This window comes from Panthera uncia (genome assembly GCF_023721935.1).
Source record: "Panthera uncia isolate 11264 chromosome A3 unlocalized genomic scaffold, Puncia_PCG_1.0 HiC_scaffold_11, whole genome shotgun sequence".
In the NCBI taxonomy this organism is placed as follows: domain Eukaryota; kingdom Metazoa; phylum Chordata; class Mammalia; order Carnivora; family Felidae; genus Panthera; species Panthera uncia.
The window spans coordinates 53,910,991-53,930,418 of NW_026057578.1; the positions used below are offsets into that span (position 1 = coordinate 53,910,991).

Here is a 19,428-nt window from a genome sequence, read left to right on the forward strand (position 1 = left end):
GTTGTGAGAAGGATTGGGGAATATTGCAGATTTCTCTTTAGGAATGACTGTTAGAGAAGTCTTGCAAACCAGGGCTAATGCAGAGAAATACTTGGGTCTCCAGGGGAAGAGGAAAATGGCACCTCAGGGGTCAGTTCGGAGTCGTAGCCGAATCAATGGAATTTAGAAGACAATGCCTATGGGCGACCTCTTTTGCAAACCCTGCTTTTTTAGGCAAGCTTCTGTGGCCCACCCAGCCTCCCTCTGGGAAGGCCAGGCCAGGCACCTGACACTCAGGGACTGGCCAGCCTGCCAGCCACCTCCCTGTATTCCCAAGACATTTCTCTGGTTAAAAAAAAAAAAAAAAAAAAAAAAGGGCATGAACTTCTTGCTCTTAATGTCCTTGTGTCTTTTCTACCTTGTTTATCCTCCGTTCTTTCTCCCCTTTTCTGTGTTTCTCTTCTGTGTTCCCAGCTCTGACACCCCCACTCTCAAACTTTGCTTCGTGGTTTTTAAATCTGCAAAGATAGGGGCACCTGGGTGGCTCAATCGGTTGAGCGTCTGACTTCGGCTCAGGTCGTGATCTCGCAGTCTGTGAGTTCGAGCCCCGTGTCGGGCTCTGTGCTGACAGCTCAGAGCCTGGAGCCTGTTTCAGATTCTGTGTCTCTCTCTCTCTCTGCCCCTCCCTACTCATGCCCTGTCTCTCTCTCTCTGTCTCTCTCTGTCAAAAATAAATAAACATTAAAAAAAAAATTAAATAAAATAAAATAAATCTGCAAAGATAAAAATAACCCACCTATATAAGCCTGTGAACTTTTCTTTAAGTTCATTTATTTATTTTGAGAGAGAGAGAGAGAGAGAGAGAGCATGAGCGCAAGCGGGGGAGGAGCAGAGAGAGAGGGAGAGAGAAAATCCCAAGCAGGCTCCACGCCGTCATTGAGGAGCCCGATGTGGAGCTCGAACTCATGAACTGTGAGATCATGACCTGGGCCAAAATCGAGTCAGACGCTTAACCGACCAAACCACCAGGACCCCCTAAGCCTATGGACTGTGCATCACGGCTCCAGTGCACTCGGAGCCTTTGATTTTATACCTGCCCGAAAGCTGGCCCTCGGGGGAGACGCTGAGAACCCGGTGCCCGGGGCTCGCCTCACCCAGTGCAGTTAGCTGGGCCTGGAGCCACGCCTGTACCCTGCCAGCCAGCTTTTTCAAATGCCCAGCTCGTTCTGAGCTGGAGGGGGAATGACCTCAGAGAACGGCTTCTCCCTGGGAAGGGATGAGAACTCCAGGTTCAATGTAACAGCAAGTCAGCAGCCACGCCCTGTGTTCAGGTACGTCCTTGCACCCTGACGCTCACCTTTCAGCACTTCTGTGTCCCAGGTAATGGCCGGGAACCCAGTCTAACCCGTCAGGGGGACGCACAGGTTCAGAGGGGGGAAGCCATGGTACGTGAGGAGGTTGGGGGAAAAAAAAATCCTTACAGAACCAGGGTGTCCTATTTTTATTTAAAGAAATGACTCGGAAGGAGACCCCGACACCCTGGAAACTTTCTAAGGAGTCACTGCCCCTCAGTTTCGTCTTCCTCACCCCCACTTGGCAAAGTCGGGCCTTTACGTGGTGAACTCTCAGCTGGGCCTCCTATTACCCATTGCCTACAGGGCAAAGCCAAGTTCACGGTCAAGAGTAGAGGCCCTCCTGTCTTTGAACTTTGACTACCTTTACAGCTTCCTCTACAAATACCCTACCCTGCTCCTTATCACCCCTCTGCCCTCTGCCCTCTGGCCTGCAGTCATCATCTGGCTTATCCTTCTCCAGCACAAGCAGAGAGACATGTCTCGGAAGCCTCTCCTGCCCTCCCAAAGGACCCTCATTGTGTCTCTCCATCATTGCCCTGAGCATAGAGCTTTATCATCTGATGCACAGTTGACTGTTAAACAATAGGGGTTTGAACTGCACGGGTCCACTTGTACACCGATTTTTTTTGTCCCAGTAAACGCAGTACATCACAGTAAACGTATTTGCTTTTCCTTACGATTTTCTAAGTGATGTTTTCTTTTCTCTAGCCTATTTCATTGTAGGAACACGGTATTTAATACATATAACATACAAAATACGTGTGAAGCAACTGTTTGTGTTATTGGCACGGCTTCTAGTGAACAGTGGGCTATTAGTAGTTAGGTTTGGGGGGACATCAAAAGTTACACGTGGATTTTTGACTGCTCAGGGGTTGGTGCCCCAACCCCCGCGTTTTTCAGGGATCACCTGTGTATCTGTTTTCCACACTGGACTACGCGTTCTTTCAGGGAGGGCCTGTATCGTATTCATCTTTGTATCTCCAGCACTTTCCACAACCTCTGACACACAGTTCCAGCTCCACTGATGCCTCTGGAATGAATAATCAGGTGTTCTATAGATTTAAAAATACAAAGTTACGGGAACCTTCTAATGCAGGACGATAGATATATGGGTTTTTTTTTTTTTTTTCATTAAAAAGAAGCTTAAGATTGATAGTGTAACTTTAAATACACACTTTTTAAAAAAAGAATGTTGTACGGGGCACCTGAGTGGCTCAGTCAGTTGAGCATCTGATCCTTGATATCGGCTCAGGTCATGCATGATTTCACCGTTTGTCAGTTTGAGCCCCGAATCAGGCTCTGCTCTGACAGCACGGAGTCTGCTTGGGATTCTCTCTCCTTCACTCTCTGCCCCTCTCCCACTCGTCCACGCCATAGAAAGAAAGGATGGAAAGGAAAGGAGAGGAGAGGAAAGGAAAGGAAAGGAAAGGAAAGGAAAGGAAAGGAAAGGAAAAAGAATATTCTATTTGGTAGCAGTTAATTAAGGGAAAATCGGTATTAAATACTCTGTGATAGAAGAGAAGCTCTTTGGGGGCGCCTGGGTGGCTCAGTTGGTTGAGTGTCTGACTCTTGATTTCGTCATGATCCCAAGGTCATGGGATCAAGCCCCATGTCAGGCTCTGCACTGAATGTGAAGCTTGCTTGAGATTCTCTCTCTCTCTCTCTCTCTCTCTCTCTCTGCCCCTCTCCCCCACTTGCTTTCTCTCTCTCTCTTTCCGTATCCAAAATTTAAAAAGATAATAATAAAATAAAAAAAGCAGGGAAGCTCTCTGTTTTCTCATTAGCTTATGAGCAACTTATTTTGACTCTCAGGGTCTGTGCTTCACATAATTCTCTGGGAACCCTCAAGAGGACCATCTCAGATCAACTGTACCTTTCTCTGCTCCTCAACAGTGATGGGTGTTCATTTTACACCTAAACCCATTGGTTTGACAGAAGTGCTCTCCTGATCCTTAAAATTGCAGTGACTTCTGAGGGAAGATAAGGAACAAGGTGGGAGGGAGATCCACCATCATGAGAATCCCATTTGGACCCTCTGAGCAGGTGGTCGCTACTACTCTAGTCCTGCTGGGAGTAGGTGTCAGTGCCAATGACATCTGTCTCTGGAGAGCCTCCGTCATACTTTGAGCAGATGGGGAGCCCTACCAGTTCTTAGAGTTTACTCCCATAGATGATTTCTGTCCCAGGCCTGTGGAACTGGAGGAGGTAGAAAGCACATGTGGCAGGTACCTGAACAGCATCATGATCATTACCTTGAAGGAAATTCACCCCCTTCACTGGCTCGAGAACATAGGAAAGGTCTCTGGAGAAGCGGCTGGTGCTGCTGTCTGCATCCTTTCCCTCGCACCATCTGTGCTTTGTCCGAACCCACGTGGAACCACTTTTTGATTTAGACTGGGAGTTTGTTGTTTTCTAACTTGGATGGCTTTTCTCTAACTTTCTAACTTTTTGGGAAAGCTCATGTGAATCCTCTTTTCTCATTAATATTCCTGGGCCCTGGTTTCCTCCATCCGTAAAATGAGGCCGTTGTTGTAGATCCTCTCGAGATGTGTTTCCAGCTTTTAAAATTCTACAGTTTATCGTTCTGTCTCCTTTCGTTATTCTTATTTCAAGTTCTCAAATCCTTACTCTTACATTTTTGTGAGAAGAATAGGCAGGCCGCCTCTGGTTCCGCAGGTACACGGCAATGTTTATTGGAAAAATATAAATGTTGGAAACACAGCTCCCAATTATGATGATATAAACAATTGCCACTTTCAAGAGCCAATAACTAAGGAATTACAGGAAAGCATTGAATCTTCAGCCAACATAGCTGCCGCAACCCGAGATGGCCTGAGCACAAAGGATATTTATACATTGGGTTTCAGAAGACTAATTCAAGTGTGCAAGAGCTTCGTATTGTAATGTTATCACGAGAATATCCAGACAATGTTTTCTTTAACTCCGGGAAGAGCCGTTTAGAAGGCTGAATCCTGCCACATGTGTCCAGCTGCGCGTTTAACGCTCTTGGAAAAACATTGTTCTATAAACACAGAAATAACCAAGTACGGGTGCTTGAAGGAGGTTTAGTTCTTTGCTTATTGTTGTCAGGACCTTGGACATACAAGAGCACAAAATTAATAAACGCTATCAAATTTGCCGTGATCATAAACCAGGCAGCGATATTTTTTTTTTGCACCACAGGCTATTATTCCCGAATTTCACTCTTAAGATGGTTTGAAAGCCCTGGACATCGATCCCAGTGTAATTAGAGTTTGCGAAACATGGCTCAGAGTTACAGTTGTCAGTCTACCTGTTTAACAATTTGTAAACTGTGGGGCGCCTGGGTGGCGCAGTCGGTTAAGCGTCCGACTTCAGCCAGGTCACGATCTCGCGGTCCGTGAGTTCGAGCCCCGCGTCGGGCTCGGGGCTGATGGCTCGGAGCCTGTTTCCGATTCTGTGTCTCCCTTTCTCTCTGCCCCTCCCCCGTTCATGCTCTGTCTCTCTCTGTCCCAAAAATAAATAAAAAACGTTGAAAAAAAAAATTTAAAAAAACAATTTGTAAACTGTGCACACTGAGCAAATTACATATTGCCACTTGAGAAAATACTGAAGAAGACCGAGTCTGTGTTGTTAACGCCCCAGAGGCACGTCTCGTCCCAAGTACACCCATAGTGGCTTGTTTTGGGGAGCAGCTCTAACATGTTTGTAGGGGAACAGCACATGAGGTGAGCTGAGAAGCTCGTCCTGCCGTCCTCCTCCCCTCCTCGTCCCCTTCTGCCTGTGCACACTCTATGCTCACCCTGGAAAAAATGCAGAGTGACTGGCACAGAGATGCATTCTTGTTCCTCTCTGAAAGGCGCGAGGTGTTGCCTGGAAAGCCATTGACCACAGTCACTGCATTTCCCACTGTGTGATAATCTCTGTTCTTGGAAGCCAGCCTTCCCCTTTATCCTGCTGTCTGGATTACCTGGGCCTCGAAAGGGTTATCTTTTCATAGGGAAGAAGTGACTCGTCCCCAGGGACGTATGGCAGTTTCTCTAGTGCAAGGGCAGGTTTTGCTTCCCAATGTCTTTTCAAGGTCAAGGGTAATGCTCTTTTGGCCTCTCAGGTTTACCAACTCCTGAGGCCCCTCCCTCTGGGCACTGGTTTCTTACTCTTCAAATTTATGCATGATAAAGGGGAGCTCATGGAAAATCTTTTTATAGAAATGAACATATTGTTTCTATCTCGGCCTTTCTATTTTGGGGGCAGGGAGAAAGGGAAGATGTGAGGCTGCGTCACACGTTTGAAGCATAGACCCAGCCCTGCCCGGATGAGAGCTCTGTGTCCAAAATTGACAAAGCTTTTTGTGACACAGTCAACGAGAGAGGGGATGTTTAAGGCAGTGAAATGCGTTCAAGCAACAAAACGGCCCCCAAACTAATTTTTTTTTTTTAAGTATTACTGAAAATTCCAACCTTTGAAAGGGTGAGTTCTAGTTCTTTGCCCGGAGGGGATCCCATCCCTTGGCTAAAGATGACAGCAGAAAGGCATTGGGAGTGTGCTCACAGGAACCTGTATTTTCTCTTTCTGATAGGTCGTTGAAAAGCCGGGCGTCATGATGACGGAGCGCTTTGACTGCCACCACTGTGAAGAATCTCTCTTTGGCAAGAAGTACATCCTGAGGGAGGAGAACCCTTACTGCATTGGGTGCTTTGAGGCTCTCTACGCCAGCACTTGCGAGGAGTGTGGGAAGCCCATTGGCTGTGACTGCAAGGTACCCCTGCTCCCCCTGCCCCGGGCAGCGCCGAGCACTCCTGGATCCCTCTGTGCTCCCCCGAAACCACGGGCCTCTCTGTGTGGTTTGTGCTGGAGCCCGGACCCATGGGGCCGATTGAAATTCCGTCTCTTGAGCCCCCTCTGATGGGCTTGTCCCCTCCAAGAAGCCTCTCTGAGCCTCCTCCCTCTGGCTGGTCTGTGCCCACTCCTAATTCCATAGCACTGGTTGGTGCGTTTCCGGGACATTTATGCTGAGGGTCCTGAGCTCTTACATTCTGGCTGGTGGTGTCCTGATCTAACCACCCCCCTCCCCCCACCTCCCAGCACTGTCACTGTCTGGAAAGCAGCTCTCTCTTACTCATGTTTGTCCCGTGCTTACTCAGAAGCAGTCGGGGCTGCTCAGTAAATATTTGATGAATGCATGTGCACATGAGTGAATTGGAGCTGATTCCCAGATAAATGGGCACATAAAGCACTACATTCATTGGAACATTAGGGGCTCTTTTCTTCCTAGTGGGAGAAGAGCAGGATTTGTACCGCTTCTTTCTCAAGGGAAAAAGCTCACGCCTAAGGAATCACCAGCTTTCCCACTGTGGATGGGAAAGCAGGTTCAACAGAGGTTACCGGTCATTTGTGCTGATTGCGTGGGATTGAGTGTCCAGAACCCTAGCCGGTGCTTCTCAGCATATCTCTAGTCCAACCTGGACCACCCAGAAACGCCCGTGGAGGTCCACCCATGTCTCTAAGACCTCTGATATCTTCACCTGCTAAACGGTGGCCAAAACGCACTTGACAAGACTTTAAGTGACTGTCATCCTGAGAGTCACAGAATTGGTACAAAATGGGGTCCCTTGGGGCAGCTCCAAAGGAATTCCCAGCTTCATGGACTTTAAAGCAATTCATGGCATTTTGGTGTCTCTGTTCTGCTCTCTTCCCTTATACGCTTTAGGGAATTTGGCACTCTCCTCCGTGGTCATGAATATCGATACGTAGCTGCTGCCTCATTAGGTTAGGCTGTGTCTGCAGCTGGACGGTTCTAACACAGTCCGTGTTTCATATGTTTCTTTTGTTTTAAGTTTTTATTTCTTTATTTTGAGAAAGAGAGAGCACGTGAGCACGAGTGGGGGAGGGACAGAAAGAGAGGGGGAGAGAGAATCCCAAGCAGGCTGCGCACCATCAGCACGGAGCCCGGTGCGGGGCTTGACTCGGGGCTCGAAACCACGAACCGCGAGATCGTGACCTGAGCCGAAATCGAGAGTCGGCTGCTTAACAGACCACCCCCCGCCAAGGTGCCCCTGTTCCTTACATTTCTTCCCTTGATTACATCATTCGTAGGAAAGGCAGGAAGCAGAGCGCTGCACCGTCACTTTCTGTTGCTGGGTATTTGGTGACAGTTGGGGAATAACTTCCATCGTGTATGGAGCGAAGCCTTCTCCCCGAGCGGGCCCAGTGGGCAGCCTGGGCCATCTGAAACCAGGCCACAGCCATGTATCTTTTGGCTACAGAACAGGCAAGGCCTGCCAAGAGTGAAAGAAACCAAACTCAGCAGTAGTCCTGTGTAAACTTCCGAACGTGCAGAGAGGCGGGGCTGCTGCGAGCAGAGAAAAGTGGCTGATCTTGCTAGTCCCAAAGGCTAGACACCGTCCTGTCTCTAATGTCGACTGATGTAGGTCTCACAGTCCCTAGTGGGTTCTTAGAGGGCTCTTAGTCCCTGTTCCTCTATTTACTGGACCAAGCATCAAAGCTCAGACACCAAATGGCCCTGTCCCCATCCTCACTCTGTGGCTCGCTAACTGTGTGAGCTTGGGCTGATTACTTGCCCCCTCTGTGCCCGTCTTGCCCTTTATGAATCGCCGATGAAACAGGTGCCAGTTTCATGGGGTTACTGCGGTCTGTGGATACGAAGCCTCAGCACTCCAAAGAGCAGCTGATGGTCTTATAAACTCCATCTGACTACTTCCCTATTCTTTCTGCAACACGTTTCTTCCACACCACCCTTGGAAGCTTCGCTCTCTCTCTCTTGCTCCATCTCCGTTATAGAAACATCACTAAAAATGTCTGGTCTGAGGAAGAACCGAGAGGCAGAAGACAAAAATGATTCTCTTATAAAAATGTAACCTGGAAGAGGCTTCAGTAGGTGAGAGGTTCAGCCATTCTTCTGACAAAGAACAACCGTAGTTTAGAGGAAATGTTTTGGATGTTTGGGACTAGTCACCCTTGACTGGCGGCTAAAGGAGAAACTAAGGGCACTTCCCATTTTTTCCCAATACGATTGAATGGAAAGACCCTTCCAACTGGCTACCCTTCGGCACATACTTGATGAGCAAATAAACAAGAATCCCCCACATGGGGCCAAAATCAACAAGACTGCTGCAAAGCCAGGAGTTAATCACGCTGAACTTTTCAACCCAGATTCATGGTTTACTACACGTGGAGTTGAGCCATGTGGTTTTTCTACATTTTGGAAGAAAAAGAGATTCTTTCCCAAAGTTTGCCTTGGCCGTTTGGGGCTCCTGAATATTTGGAATGGTTTGCTTGACTTTCAGAAGGAATTATGTAGTTGACTTTGTGGAGGAAGCAATGATAGGAAAAACATTCCTGTTATTTGAGGGAGTAAAGCCAAAAATCTTGGCAGGCTTGATCGAGCAATTGAGCCGACAGACCTGGTGACCATTCTCTTTTCTTAAAAGAGCAGGGGCACCACGAGCCCCGCCTACCTCCTTTGAAGGACACGCGTGGGGGTACAGATTTCAGATATTGGCACACCAATGGGACTTAGGCTCATTTTGTGGGTACTGAGTGACTTTTATATGACATAGATGAGACCACAGCGCCAGGTTTCATAGTCAGCTCACATACGTGTGAAAACACTTCGGCGTGGTTACTCAGTTGTACTTGTTATTTCTGCTTAGTTACTCTGAGGAGATGTGCTCGCAAAAGGTAAAAACCATTCACTTCACGGCCAGTGGAATAGTTGAGAACAGGCAATGCAAATAAAATGTCGTGATCCTCTAAATGACCCTGTTCCTGAAATTTTTCTTGGACATCTGTGGTTACTAGCAAAAAATGTCTTAGCCTGATTACAGATAGTTTTGGATGGGTCCACTTATGCTCTGGGCTTCAAAAACTCAAGAAACGAAGGACAACGTAGGCAGGGCCCCTGACTTCAGAGATGGCTGCTAGTACCGTGCAGTTAACAAAGCAGCGAACAAACTCCGGGCCGTATGCCTGGCTCGGTGTGTTTCTAGAGCACACTTTAAGCTTCCTAGTAATTAAGTGGGAAACATCAAACTGATAATCAGGCCCAAGTCCACCCACCAAACTGTAAGTTTCTCAGCAAACATCTAGAAAGTTCTTAAGGAACAGAAAATCGCTGGGATCCTTTGATAGAAAGCAGTCAGGGGACTGAAGGGGGAGACAGAGGCTCTTACCCCACCAGTGAGATCTAGATGTCTCTGGTACACTTTTAGAGGACTCCTGACCCTGGCTGGTGTAGGAGGCATGATGAGATTACAGTGGAAACACCTGTCCTGCCCTGGAGGAGGACGCAGGCCTCTCCTGCCCACCTTTCTGGGCCGTCATGGGAAAGGCTACCATTCCAGACACGTTCCAGACACGTCCTCACAGTCCAACTCCCCCACCCGGCACTATTTTTTATTTGTTGAGGTGACTTTTAAGTGCTTAGTGAGTGAATCATCTTTTTAGAGTTTCCATGTAATTTGTTCACAGGGTTTGTAATGGGCACTGAAAATATGTCTATTTGTTTAGACATCCTCCTGTAAGAGAAAACTGTGTCTCTAAGGGGAAGTGAGTGCCAATCCACTCACTACGCAGGATCACTAGACGCGGGAATGAGGCTAGCCATGTGGGTAACACGGGGCCCTGGAAAACCAAAGGGGCACCTGCAAGGCACACCACCAAAGGCACAGGACATTTGGCAGTGAGTCAGCCCCCACCAGGGTGGGTCTCGAGCCAGACTTGCTGAGACGTGGGTAAGTTATGCCGCCCACAGGGCTCTGTTTCCACGTCTGAAGACGGGGCTGCCGGCCTGGCGACTGTCACGGGAATTTAGTTACCATGGTTGGGACACCTGATATAGGGCCACGTAGATCGAGTGCTGTCCTTTCTGCCATCATCCGTTCTTCAGGACTTTTGTTCTTAAGTATTGGAAGGCACATCCAGTTGGAAACAGGATGCCCCGACAGTCTCAAAGCATAGAATGCCTTTTCAAAGTGTAGAGTGTGAAGGATTGTGAGCACCCACTTACCACATGAAACCTGGTGGATTTGAGGAGCGGTGGCTTTGGGAGATCTTCATCTGAACCAGTCCCGGCACAGGTGGAACGTGGTGGAGGGGTGGCGCCAGCCCCTGCTGCCCAGGGTCACCTCCAGTCAGCCGAGGGGACGAGGGCCCCTCTTGGCCACCTGGTCTTCCCCCTGGCTCAGCTGGCATCTCAACAAGGCACGTTCGGCGTCACGCGAGCAGCACTTCCCATATCGGGAATGTTTCTGAAATGGAAAAATATAAAATCTGAAAGGAAGTGTTGGGTCCTATTCCCACATTGTTTATCAACACATTACTGCAATCGATGACATTTCTGTGAGCACAAGGTTAGCCATGGTATTTTTCCTGGGACGTGTAAAAGATTCTTTCTTTCCTTCTTCCGGTCTTTCTTTCCTTGTCCTTCTCTCTCTAGAGGACTTTAAAACCAGCATATTTCTAGGACATTTTGAGCTTCTTGAACGTCAGTCAGTGAGTCTATACTTCTTAACCTTGTGCCTCCAGCATCTAAACGGTGTCCTTTGGGGACCACGTGGTGTACTTAAGATACATAGCAGGATTAAGCTAGATGGACGAGCTCAGTCCTAAGAATGAAAACTCACCATCTCTTTGGAGCTGTGAACGCAAGAAATGAGAAGGGCCTCCAGGTACCAAAGCTGTGAGAGAAGGATTTAGAACACGACATGAAGCTCAGGTCCAGGCACAGGGTTGTGGCCCATTATAATAGCCTCTTGTACTTCTGGTGGTATTTTCTGGCCCAGCTCTCAGCTCCAGGGACTCCTGTGCCTAAACTCCTACCCCACACCGAGAGGAGAAATTTATCTTGGCCAGAAGCCTCACCGTGCCCTCGGAAGGCAAAGCTGGCAGTGTTCAGTTACCTTCCTCTTGCCATAAAGTCTTTCCTCGTGTCCTATGTATTGTGGGCTTTCTTAAGAAGTGAGTCCAAAAGGAAGCTGTGACATGAATTTATTAGCTTAACTCAGACTTCCAAAGAGAACACAAGCCAAGAGCCCAGGAAAGAGAATTACAGGGAAACCTGATAGCCTAATGACTTAGATAAGGGTTTCCATGCAGGAGTTTGAAGAAGATGTCGACACAGGCATGTTAGCTGGGGTGGTGCATGGCTTGCCTTGGGCCGGGGCAGCTCAGAGCAGGTGGCGTGTTGAGCTGGGCTTTATAGGGAACAGGGTTCTCCCAGTTGGAGAGGAGGGGCAGGGCCTTGTGAGGCAAGGCGCGGCATGGGCCAGGGTGCAGAGGTGTGAAAGGTTGGGAGCTGGGCTTTGGAAGGTCAGGAAGTCTTGCACTGATGCGTAAGGTCTGCTAAAGTCACGTGGACGGTACCCCAAATGTGGAGGAACACTTCCTAGTGCCTAACATCTGCCTACGCGTAGCTATCATGTTGCACGTGTGTTTTCAGGTTAACCATAGAAAAACTGGGCTTCTGCGGTGCTTCGGAGCCCCAAGCACATTTAAAGCAGCTTTTCCCATGACTGTCCGTGCACGTTGACCACTCCGCTGCTCTTTCCTCCTATCTGGGTACTCGCTGAGCAGGCTGGGGACCGTGGTGACATCTGGTGGCTTTGCTCTCGCAGTGTCGCCCATAGAGGTCCCTCCCTCAGTGTGTTTGAAGATCGGTCCCCAAAGGCAAGTTTCCTTGAACCCATGTTTCCTTTCCTTTTCATTGCACTAATGAGCTGTGTAGGCACTGTGTGGATGCCGTGGATGCCCTGGTCAGGGCAGCCCCCAGCCCCACTGGGCCACCTTCCAGGAAGCAGGCCTCCCTTCTGCCCTCGAGACCTCCCCGGGGCTTCTCTTCCCAGCCAGGCGGTGGGCGATTCACGGAGCACAGAAAACGCTTCCAGCTTTTCCACGACGGCAGTCCTTTCTGAGGTGACTGGCCTGCACAGGGGGCACCCACCTAACATCTGAAAAGGCTTTGCCACCTGCTACGGAATAGTCCAAACCGATCGCTCTAACTGTGGTAAAATACACCTAGCATAAAATAGGCCAGCTTCGCCCTGTTGAAGCATGCAGTTCAGTAAGTGCCACGAGGCTTCACGTTGTTGTGCAGCCAGCCTCTGGGGCTCTTCATCCTGCAAAACCGAAACTCTGTCCCCGTGAAACACTAACTCCCCGTCCCTCCTCCCCCAGCCCCTGGCAGCCGCCGCTCTACTTTCTGTTCTGCGCATTTCACTCCTAGGTACCTCTTCTCAGTGGAGTCGTACAGGACTTGTCCTTTCGCGCCTGGCTTATTTCACTGAGCGTAATGTCCTCAGGGTTCCTCCACGTGATAGCTTGTGTCAAAGTCTCCTTCCTTTTTGAGGCTGGGTAATATTCCATCGTATGCATGTACCACATTCTTCTTAGCCGCTGATCTGTTGATGGACACTTGGGTTTCTCCCACCTTTTGGGTGACTGTGGACAATGCTGCTTTGGATGTACCCATGTCTACAAGTTCCTGCTTTCAATTCTTTATGCCAACACTGTTTTCCATGACGACAACAAAAAAAGTTAAATGCATGTATTCTGTAGCATTATCACAATGATAGCATGATTTAAAACCTCCCAACTCTTTCAGCGTCTGGGTGGCTCAGTCGGTTGAGCATCCGACTTTGGCTCAGGTCGTGATCTCGCTTTCATGCGTTCGAGCCCCGCGTCGGGCTCTGTGCTGACAGCTCAGAACCTGCTTGGGATTCTCTCTCTCCCTCTCTGTGCCCCTCCCCAATGCATGCTGTCTTTGTCTCTCTCAAATAAATGAATACAAGCTTAAAAAAAAAAAAAAAAGTATGAGATTACTTAGGATTCCTCAGGTGAGGTCAGGAGCAGCACAGAGACCACACGATGTTCTCTCCTGGAGTCATTTCTCCTTTTCAGCCTTTGCTAGAAAGCGTGGATTCTGCTTTCTTAATAACCCCTGCCATCTGTTCCCGACTGTGTGCCCCACTCTCGTGCACAGCCTCAGCCGGCCTGATTCTCTGCGGTGCCTTCTGTGAGGTCCCCTTCCTGTCCCCCCGTACGTCCCCCACCACATGTCCCACATTGTCTTAGCCTTTCACGCCCCTGTTTAAACAGCTCATGCCCCCTCCACTGCCTTCAGGGTAATCTTAACTTCTGTGCAGACATTAAAGGGCCCTCCTGTCCCGACCTGGATTTGAACCTTCCTGCCTGGTGCCCTGGGCTGTCCCTCCAGCCAAGGACCCCTCTCACTCACACCTCAGCTGTGCTCATGCTCTGTCTCTGCCCAGAAGTCCTTCTCCGACCCCCTGTGCCCACCTCCCTGCTGTCCGTGGGTCGTCCACACTCAGCCCGTGCCACCTGTTCCAGAACTCTCTCCCAACCTGCTTCCCACCAAGTGACACCAGAGCCCTGTCCTCGTGGCTGTCTTTCTGAAGTTCCCTACATCCAGGCTTCTCTGTCCAGCCAGGTGTCCCAGTGACCCTGCTGTCACACTTGGTTTTGCTGGGCTCCCTCAGAGCTGAGGGCTGCGCTCTGTTTCTCTCACCAGCTGTCAGTGAGAAGCAGTGACGAGTCGTATGTTTTGTGTTTCACTTTCTTACAGACAATACTGAGGGGGAATCCATTTGTTTTGGGGAAGCATCTCTTTCACACACACACATCTAAATAGTTGCTCTGAAAGCCCAGCCTTCCTCATTTCACCAGCAGGGTCACGATCCAGGAACGCCCACAGGCTTCAGCCCCTGTCTGCCCCCAGGATTTGCATGACTGCCCCGTGCCGTGGGTCAGGCAGAGCAGCCGTGGCTGCTCTGGCCCTCTCACTGTCTCATGCTCTGGGTCTGCAGGACTTGTCCTACAAGGACCGACACTGGCACGAGGCCTGTTTCCACTGCTCGCGGTGCAAGAGCTCGCTGGTGGACAAGCCCTTCGCTGCCAAGGAGGACCAGCTGCTCTGCATGGACTGCTACTCCCACCAGTACTCGTCCAAGTGCCAGGAATGCAAGGAGACCATCATGCCAGGTCAGGAGCACGCCCTCCTCCCTCGCCATGCCTCAGGGCAGGCATGCCCTTTTCTGCCCTTCCACTGGCTGAATTTGTCCGAATCTGGTCATTGCAGCAATGGGTATGGTGCCCCGCTGTGCACCAGGCGCTGGGCCGGGGGCCGGGTGCTCGCAAAGCAGTGAGCCCCCTGTCCTCCTGGACTTTGTGTCCTACACACACAGACATTCGTTTTCAACAGACCCAGACTTGACCCCAGCTGGGTCGGGTGTCAGAGGAGTAGTGAGGTGGCCTGTCTGTGATGGGGGAGGTGGGACTGTGTCCCTTGGGGGAAGTTTCTTGGGGCAAGTTGGTCTGTTTTGTTTTGTGGGTCTTTCATTTTTAAAAAACTGAGTGAACACGCAGTTTGTGAGTTCGAGCCCCATTGTCAGGCTCTGTGCTGACGGCTCAGAGCCTGGAGCCTGCTTCAGATTCTGTGTCTCCCTCTCTCTGCCTCTCTCTGCCCCTCCCCTGCTCACACTCTGCTTTCTGTCTCTCTTGAAAATAAATAAACATTAAAGTAATAGTAATAAATAAATAATTAATTAATTAATTTAAAAAACCACAAAAGACTAAATTGAAGTATACAATTTTTAAAAATATTTTTCTGAGAGAGCACAAGGAAGGGAGAGGCAAAGAAAGAAGGAGACACAGAATCCGAAGCAGGCTCCAGGCTCTGAGCTGTCAGCACAGAGCCCAACGTGGGGCTCAAACCCACAAACCGTGAGATCATGACCTGAGCTGAAGTCAGACACTTAACCGACTGAGCCACCCAGGGCCTGTAAGTTTTAAAGCCCAGGGTAGCCTGCTGAGTCACAGTATTTCACACAGCAGCTGGATTCCTGCTGACATGTAATGGGAATTAGGGTTCCCGAGGTCATTTAGAGCCAGACTCTTGACTCTTTAGCAGAAAACTGCTTGCCATGCCCCAGAGTTTTCTTTTTATTTTTGGTTTGCTTTGTTTGTGGCAGTGAAGAGATACTGAAGAGTTTTGAGCCGGAGACTGATGGGCAGGAAGTATAATTTTAGGAAGATATATTGGATAAGAAATAAAAGGCGAGGGCACGAGATGGTTTCTCCTGCCTACTACATTTCTCTGGCTAATACATCTCCAAGATAACTAACTCCATGCTCTTACAAGGAACAAAACCCCTAGAGCAAGGCCTCTTACAGAGATGCGTCCATGCTGCAGCTGTGGGGCAAGGGCCCAACGTGGGGGCCATGGAATGAAAACCAAAGCCCACGTACAGCAGAGCTGACCTGAGGTCACGGGTATGGACGATCACTGACTTCCTTCCGCTTTGGCATTCGTGGTTAATTCAGAAGGTAGAGTCACAGAGGACACACAGGATGAAACTTCACAGAACGGAGGTGCTCACAGCCTCCCCAGAAGGAGAGCAAAACAGACGTGTTGGGATCATGTCCAAATCAACTAGGTTTAGTCCAAGCTCTAGCAGGCCTGAGGGTCTTTGCTTTGCTGCACAGTAGCTGTGTGGCCTTAGCCACTTGGAGCTGGGGGAGCCTTGGTCTCCCCGCCCCCGCCTGCACTTTAAATTCAAAACCAGCCATGCAGATACTGTTTTATACCACCACCGTATGTCTGTCCCGGCTTCCCCCTCACTTCGGCACTCCTTCCCTGAACCATCGGTTCTCAGGGAAAACCTAGAAACCGACAGGTTTGGTTGGCTGTTTGCTGGCTTTGACTTTCCACTGATCATTGCCCCTCACGGAGACTTCACTAGAGAAGCCTGGCTCCTACCCGCTATGGTGGACCCAGAGCAGAGGAGTCAGGAAGGGGCCCCGGGGATGTCGCATGTGAGTACTCTTGAAGGATGAGCTGAGTTTCACCCCTGGAGAAGTCAGAAAAGGGCACTTCTGGCAGAGGAAGTGGACTCAGCACCAAAGTCAGAGTGTCTGGAAAAAGCTTGGTGGAAAGGTGGTGGGGGAGGGGGGGAGGGGTAAGGGAAGGGGGGAGGGGAGGGAGAGGGAAAAGGAGATAAAGAAAAGAAAGGAAAAGGAAAGGAAAGAAAAAAGAAAGAAAAAAGAAAAGGAAAGGGAAAAGAAACAGAAGAAAAGCGCTAGATCATAGCACGACCTTCCTTGCTTTGGTTCCATTTTTTAAAGGGCTACCAAATCAAGATGACTAGGAGTACAGATCATCAGCGTAGCTTTTGCAACGACCTTAGATACACAGAACAAGAGGCGGGTACTAACTGACAAACCCGCCCACTGGCCACAACCCTGACAAAAGTTAACTTCCCAAAGTAGTCAGGAAACTAGAGTCTGTCACAAACCACAGCGAGCCTCTGTTCGCAGAGGATTTTGCAGAATCCTCTGAGCAGCCTCTCAACTGTTGCCAACCCTTCACCACGTTTCTGGCTCCTCACTTGTTTATTTGAATCAGGAAAACAACAACAACAACAAACAAACACCCCTTGGTCAAGACCAAGACCGTGTACTTGGCATCTGCCGGAGAACCTGGGCATTTGTTAGAAAGAAGGAAGTTTGCTGCCACCTGCTGGCCATGTTGTACAACAAGCTATGCAGGTGTGACTGCAGTAAATAATTGGTACCTCTCAGATGCGCACCCACCGTCCCAATTGGGCCGCGAGTGCCCACCAGCTTCCCGGCTAGAGACAAGACAATTCCCTGAGGCCGGTGTTGATATAAGACGGTTATTCTGGAACACGCCGAGAATGCACTTACACGGTCTTCCTTGTGGTCTTTAGTGATCATCTGACTGCCATGTATTCATTGATAAAAATCCTTTGGTATTTTAGCTGTTTAACCAGAGGGAAGGTCAGAGATTAAAGGAGCAAGTGGCAGGGGCACCTGAGTGGGTCAGTCAGCTGAGCGTCTGGCTTTGGCTCAGGCCATGGTGTCTCAGTTCGTGGGTTCGAGCCTCCTATTGGGCTCTGTGCTGACAGTACTTTGCTCCTCTCCAGCTTACACACACGCTCGCTCTCTCTTTCTCTCTCTCAAAACTTAAAAACATTTTTAAAAAACATTTAAAAAAAAGAGCAAGTGGCAAAAATATACGTGGAAAAATAAGCCCCTGGAGACAAGGAAAATCATTCCAGATTTATATCATAATTCTTCTATTTTTACCTGAAATTCAGTCACTGAATGTAATTTTCCTTGTTTCAGGGTTCATCACCCTGTGATTGGGTTCCATAGCTTTGAAGATCATTATGTACCCCTCCATGAATTCCCTCACACACATCCCCACCTTCCAGCGCCTATACTTACCCTGAATATTTTATATACTCTGTGGGAGTTAGTGCCCAAATGTCCTGTCTGGGAAGTACAGGAAGCTGAGACAGTGACCCAAAAATGACATCTAATAAAATAATCTTGCAACGGTTTTCTGCATATATCCTAATTCCTGTAGATATGGACATCTCTTTGTCAACCTTGGAAGCGACCAAAACACAAACCCTTAGCCTGTCATCTCGCCCATATTATCTTTGGACTTAGGCTAAAGTCGAGTTTCTAGATGCCCGAGTTACGCTGCCTGCCTGATGCCAGCATGAGGCCATCCTGGTTCAAAGCTGGCAGTCCTGCTCCCAGCCTAACCACCCCGCGCCCCCGCCATGCTCTGATCCCACGTTGAAGTGCAACTTATGCGCCCTTCCTTCTACAACTGAAAACTTTCAGTGAGCCCATGGGTTGGCCAACAGGTTACCAGAATGAATCAAATATTTGGGGCCTTGAAGCCCACACTTTGTCACAGCTCCTTTCTGCCATTGTAGGATGAAGCATCCGTAGACAATTGAAATAAATGAATGGGTGTGGTTGTGCTCCAGTAAACCTTCAATTGTTAAATGGGGGTGGCTGAGACTGTGCGCGCAGGCCCTACGTAGCGCACTGGCCCCGGGCGCTAGCTCCGATATTTGGAGCCCTTTTCTTGTTTTTCACCCCCTACCCTCCTGTCCCCCCAAAACTTACCTTCTGCTGCATGCAAAGGGCTCTTGCATACAATCTGTCTTGAATCATCTCTTTCTGTAAACACACGCCCTTTTATTTTCTGGGAAAAGTACGGGGAAACATCAGTCAACAAATACCGAACATTGGCTATGAATCCAGCTTGGTGGTGTGGCAGGGGGGTGAACCAAACAGCATTTCCGTTCTGTAGACTTCTTAATCTACTCGAAGAAATCACGTAAACCTATCAAATGATAACAGCCATTCGAAAGGAAATGGGATGTCACAAGATAAGATCAGAAAATCGCGAAATGGAACGTATGAGTGTTAGGTTTGGCTTTTAATGATAGTGCTCAGTGCAGTGCATAAAACCGCTACGACACATCACAGCTTGGTTTATTTACACAGCAGGTCACATAAAGTGAGCGACGTGGAGGCTCCTCACTGAATCAGGCTTGAGACTCTAGGTTCATTTACACCCCACCAATTTCCATCCCGTTGGAGAGCCGAAGGGTGTTCGTTCACGGGCCCCCGGGCTCTGGGAATCTCACTCCATCTGGGATTGGTCTGAGCTATGCCAGATTTCTCTTTCTATTATGCAGTGCTGAGAGACAGAGACAAATACTTGTTCCAGTTAATGTTCATAACCACCCTGCTGGACAAATAAATCCCAAGTATGCACAGAGACTGTTCTAGAAGTGGGGTGTATGGCAGTGAACCAAAAGACAAAGTCCCCGCCCTCTCCAAAACATTCCCACTTAAGAGGCGAGCCTCTGAGAGCTGAAGTGACTTCCTACAGCCCCAAAGCCAGATGGTGGCAGGTTCTCAATGCAAATCATAGGGGCTCCGAGCCGGTCATGTTGTCAACTCTGCTCTTTGCTGCTTCTTCTGGACTCTCATGACAGGTACCCGCAAGATGGAGTACAAGGACAGCAGCTGGCACGAGACCTGCTTCATCTGCCATCGCTGCCAGCAACCAATTGGCACCAAGAGCTTCATCCCTAAGGACAACCAGAACTTCTGCGTGCCCTGCTACGAGAAACAGTATGCCTTGCAGTGTGTTCAGTGTAAAAAGGTATGCTCCCTCAGACCTTGCGCGCTCCATTCGGTCTGCCTCCACGGCCCCTGGCTGGGAGTCCTGCCTCCCCGGACAGAC

At 49.2% G+C, this 19,428-nt stretch overlaps 1 protein-coding gene across 3 annotated transcripts in view; it reads left to right on the forward strand.

The window, feature by feature from the left end:
- Positions 1-19,428, forward strand: part of FHL2 (four and a half LIM domains 2) — a 65,404-nt gene that overhangs the window by 37,812 nt on the left and 8,164 nt on the right. For 2 of the 3 annotated variants that reach the window (XM_049651247.1, XM_049651246.1), the window contains exons 2-4: positions 5,893-6,072; positions 14,156-14,330; positions 19,178-19,347. In XM_049651247.1, the coding sequence (XP_049507204.1) occupies positions 5,914-6,072; positions 14,156-14,330; positions 19,178-19,347 (504 nt within the window). In that variant the 5' untranslated portion in view covers positions 5,893-5,913. Of the gene's footprint in view, positions 1-3,035; positions 5,784-5,892; positions 6,073-14,155; positions 14,331-19,177; positions 19,348-19,428 lie in introns of those variants that run through there. The other variant, XM_049651245.1, reaches the window with a different exon arrangement.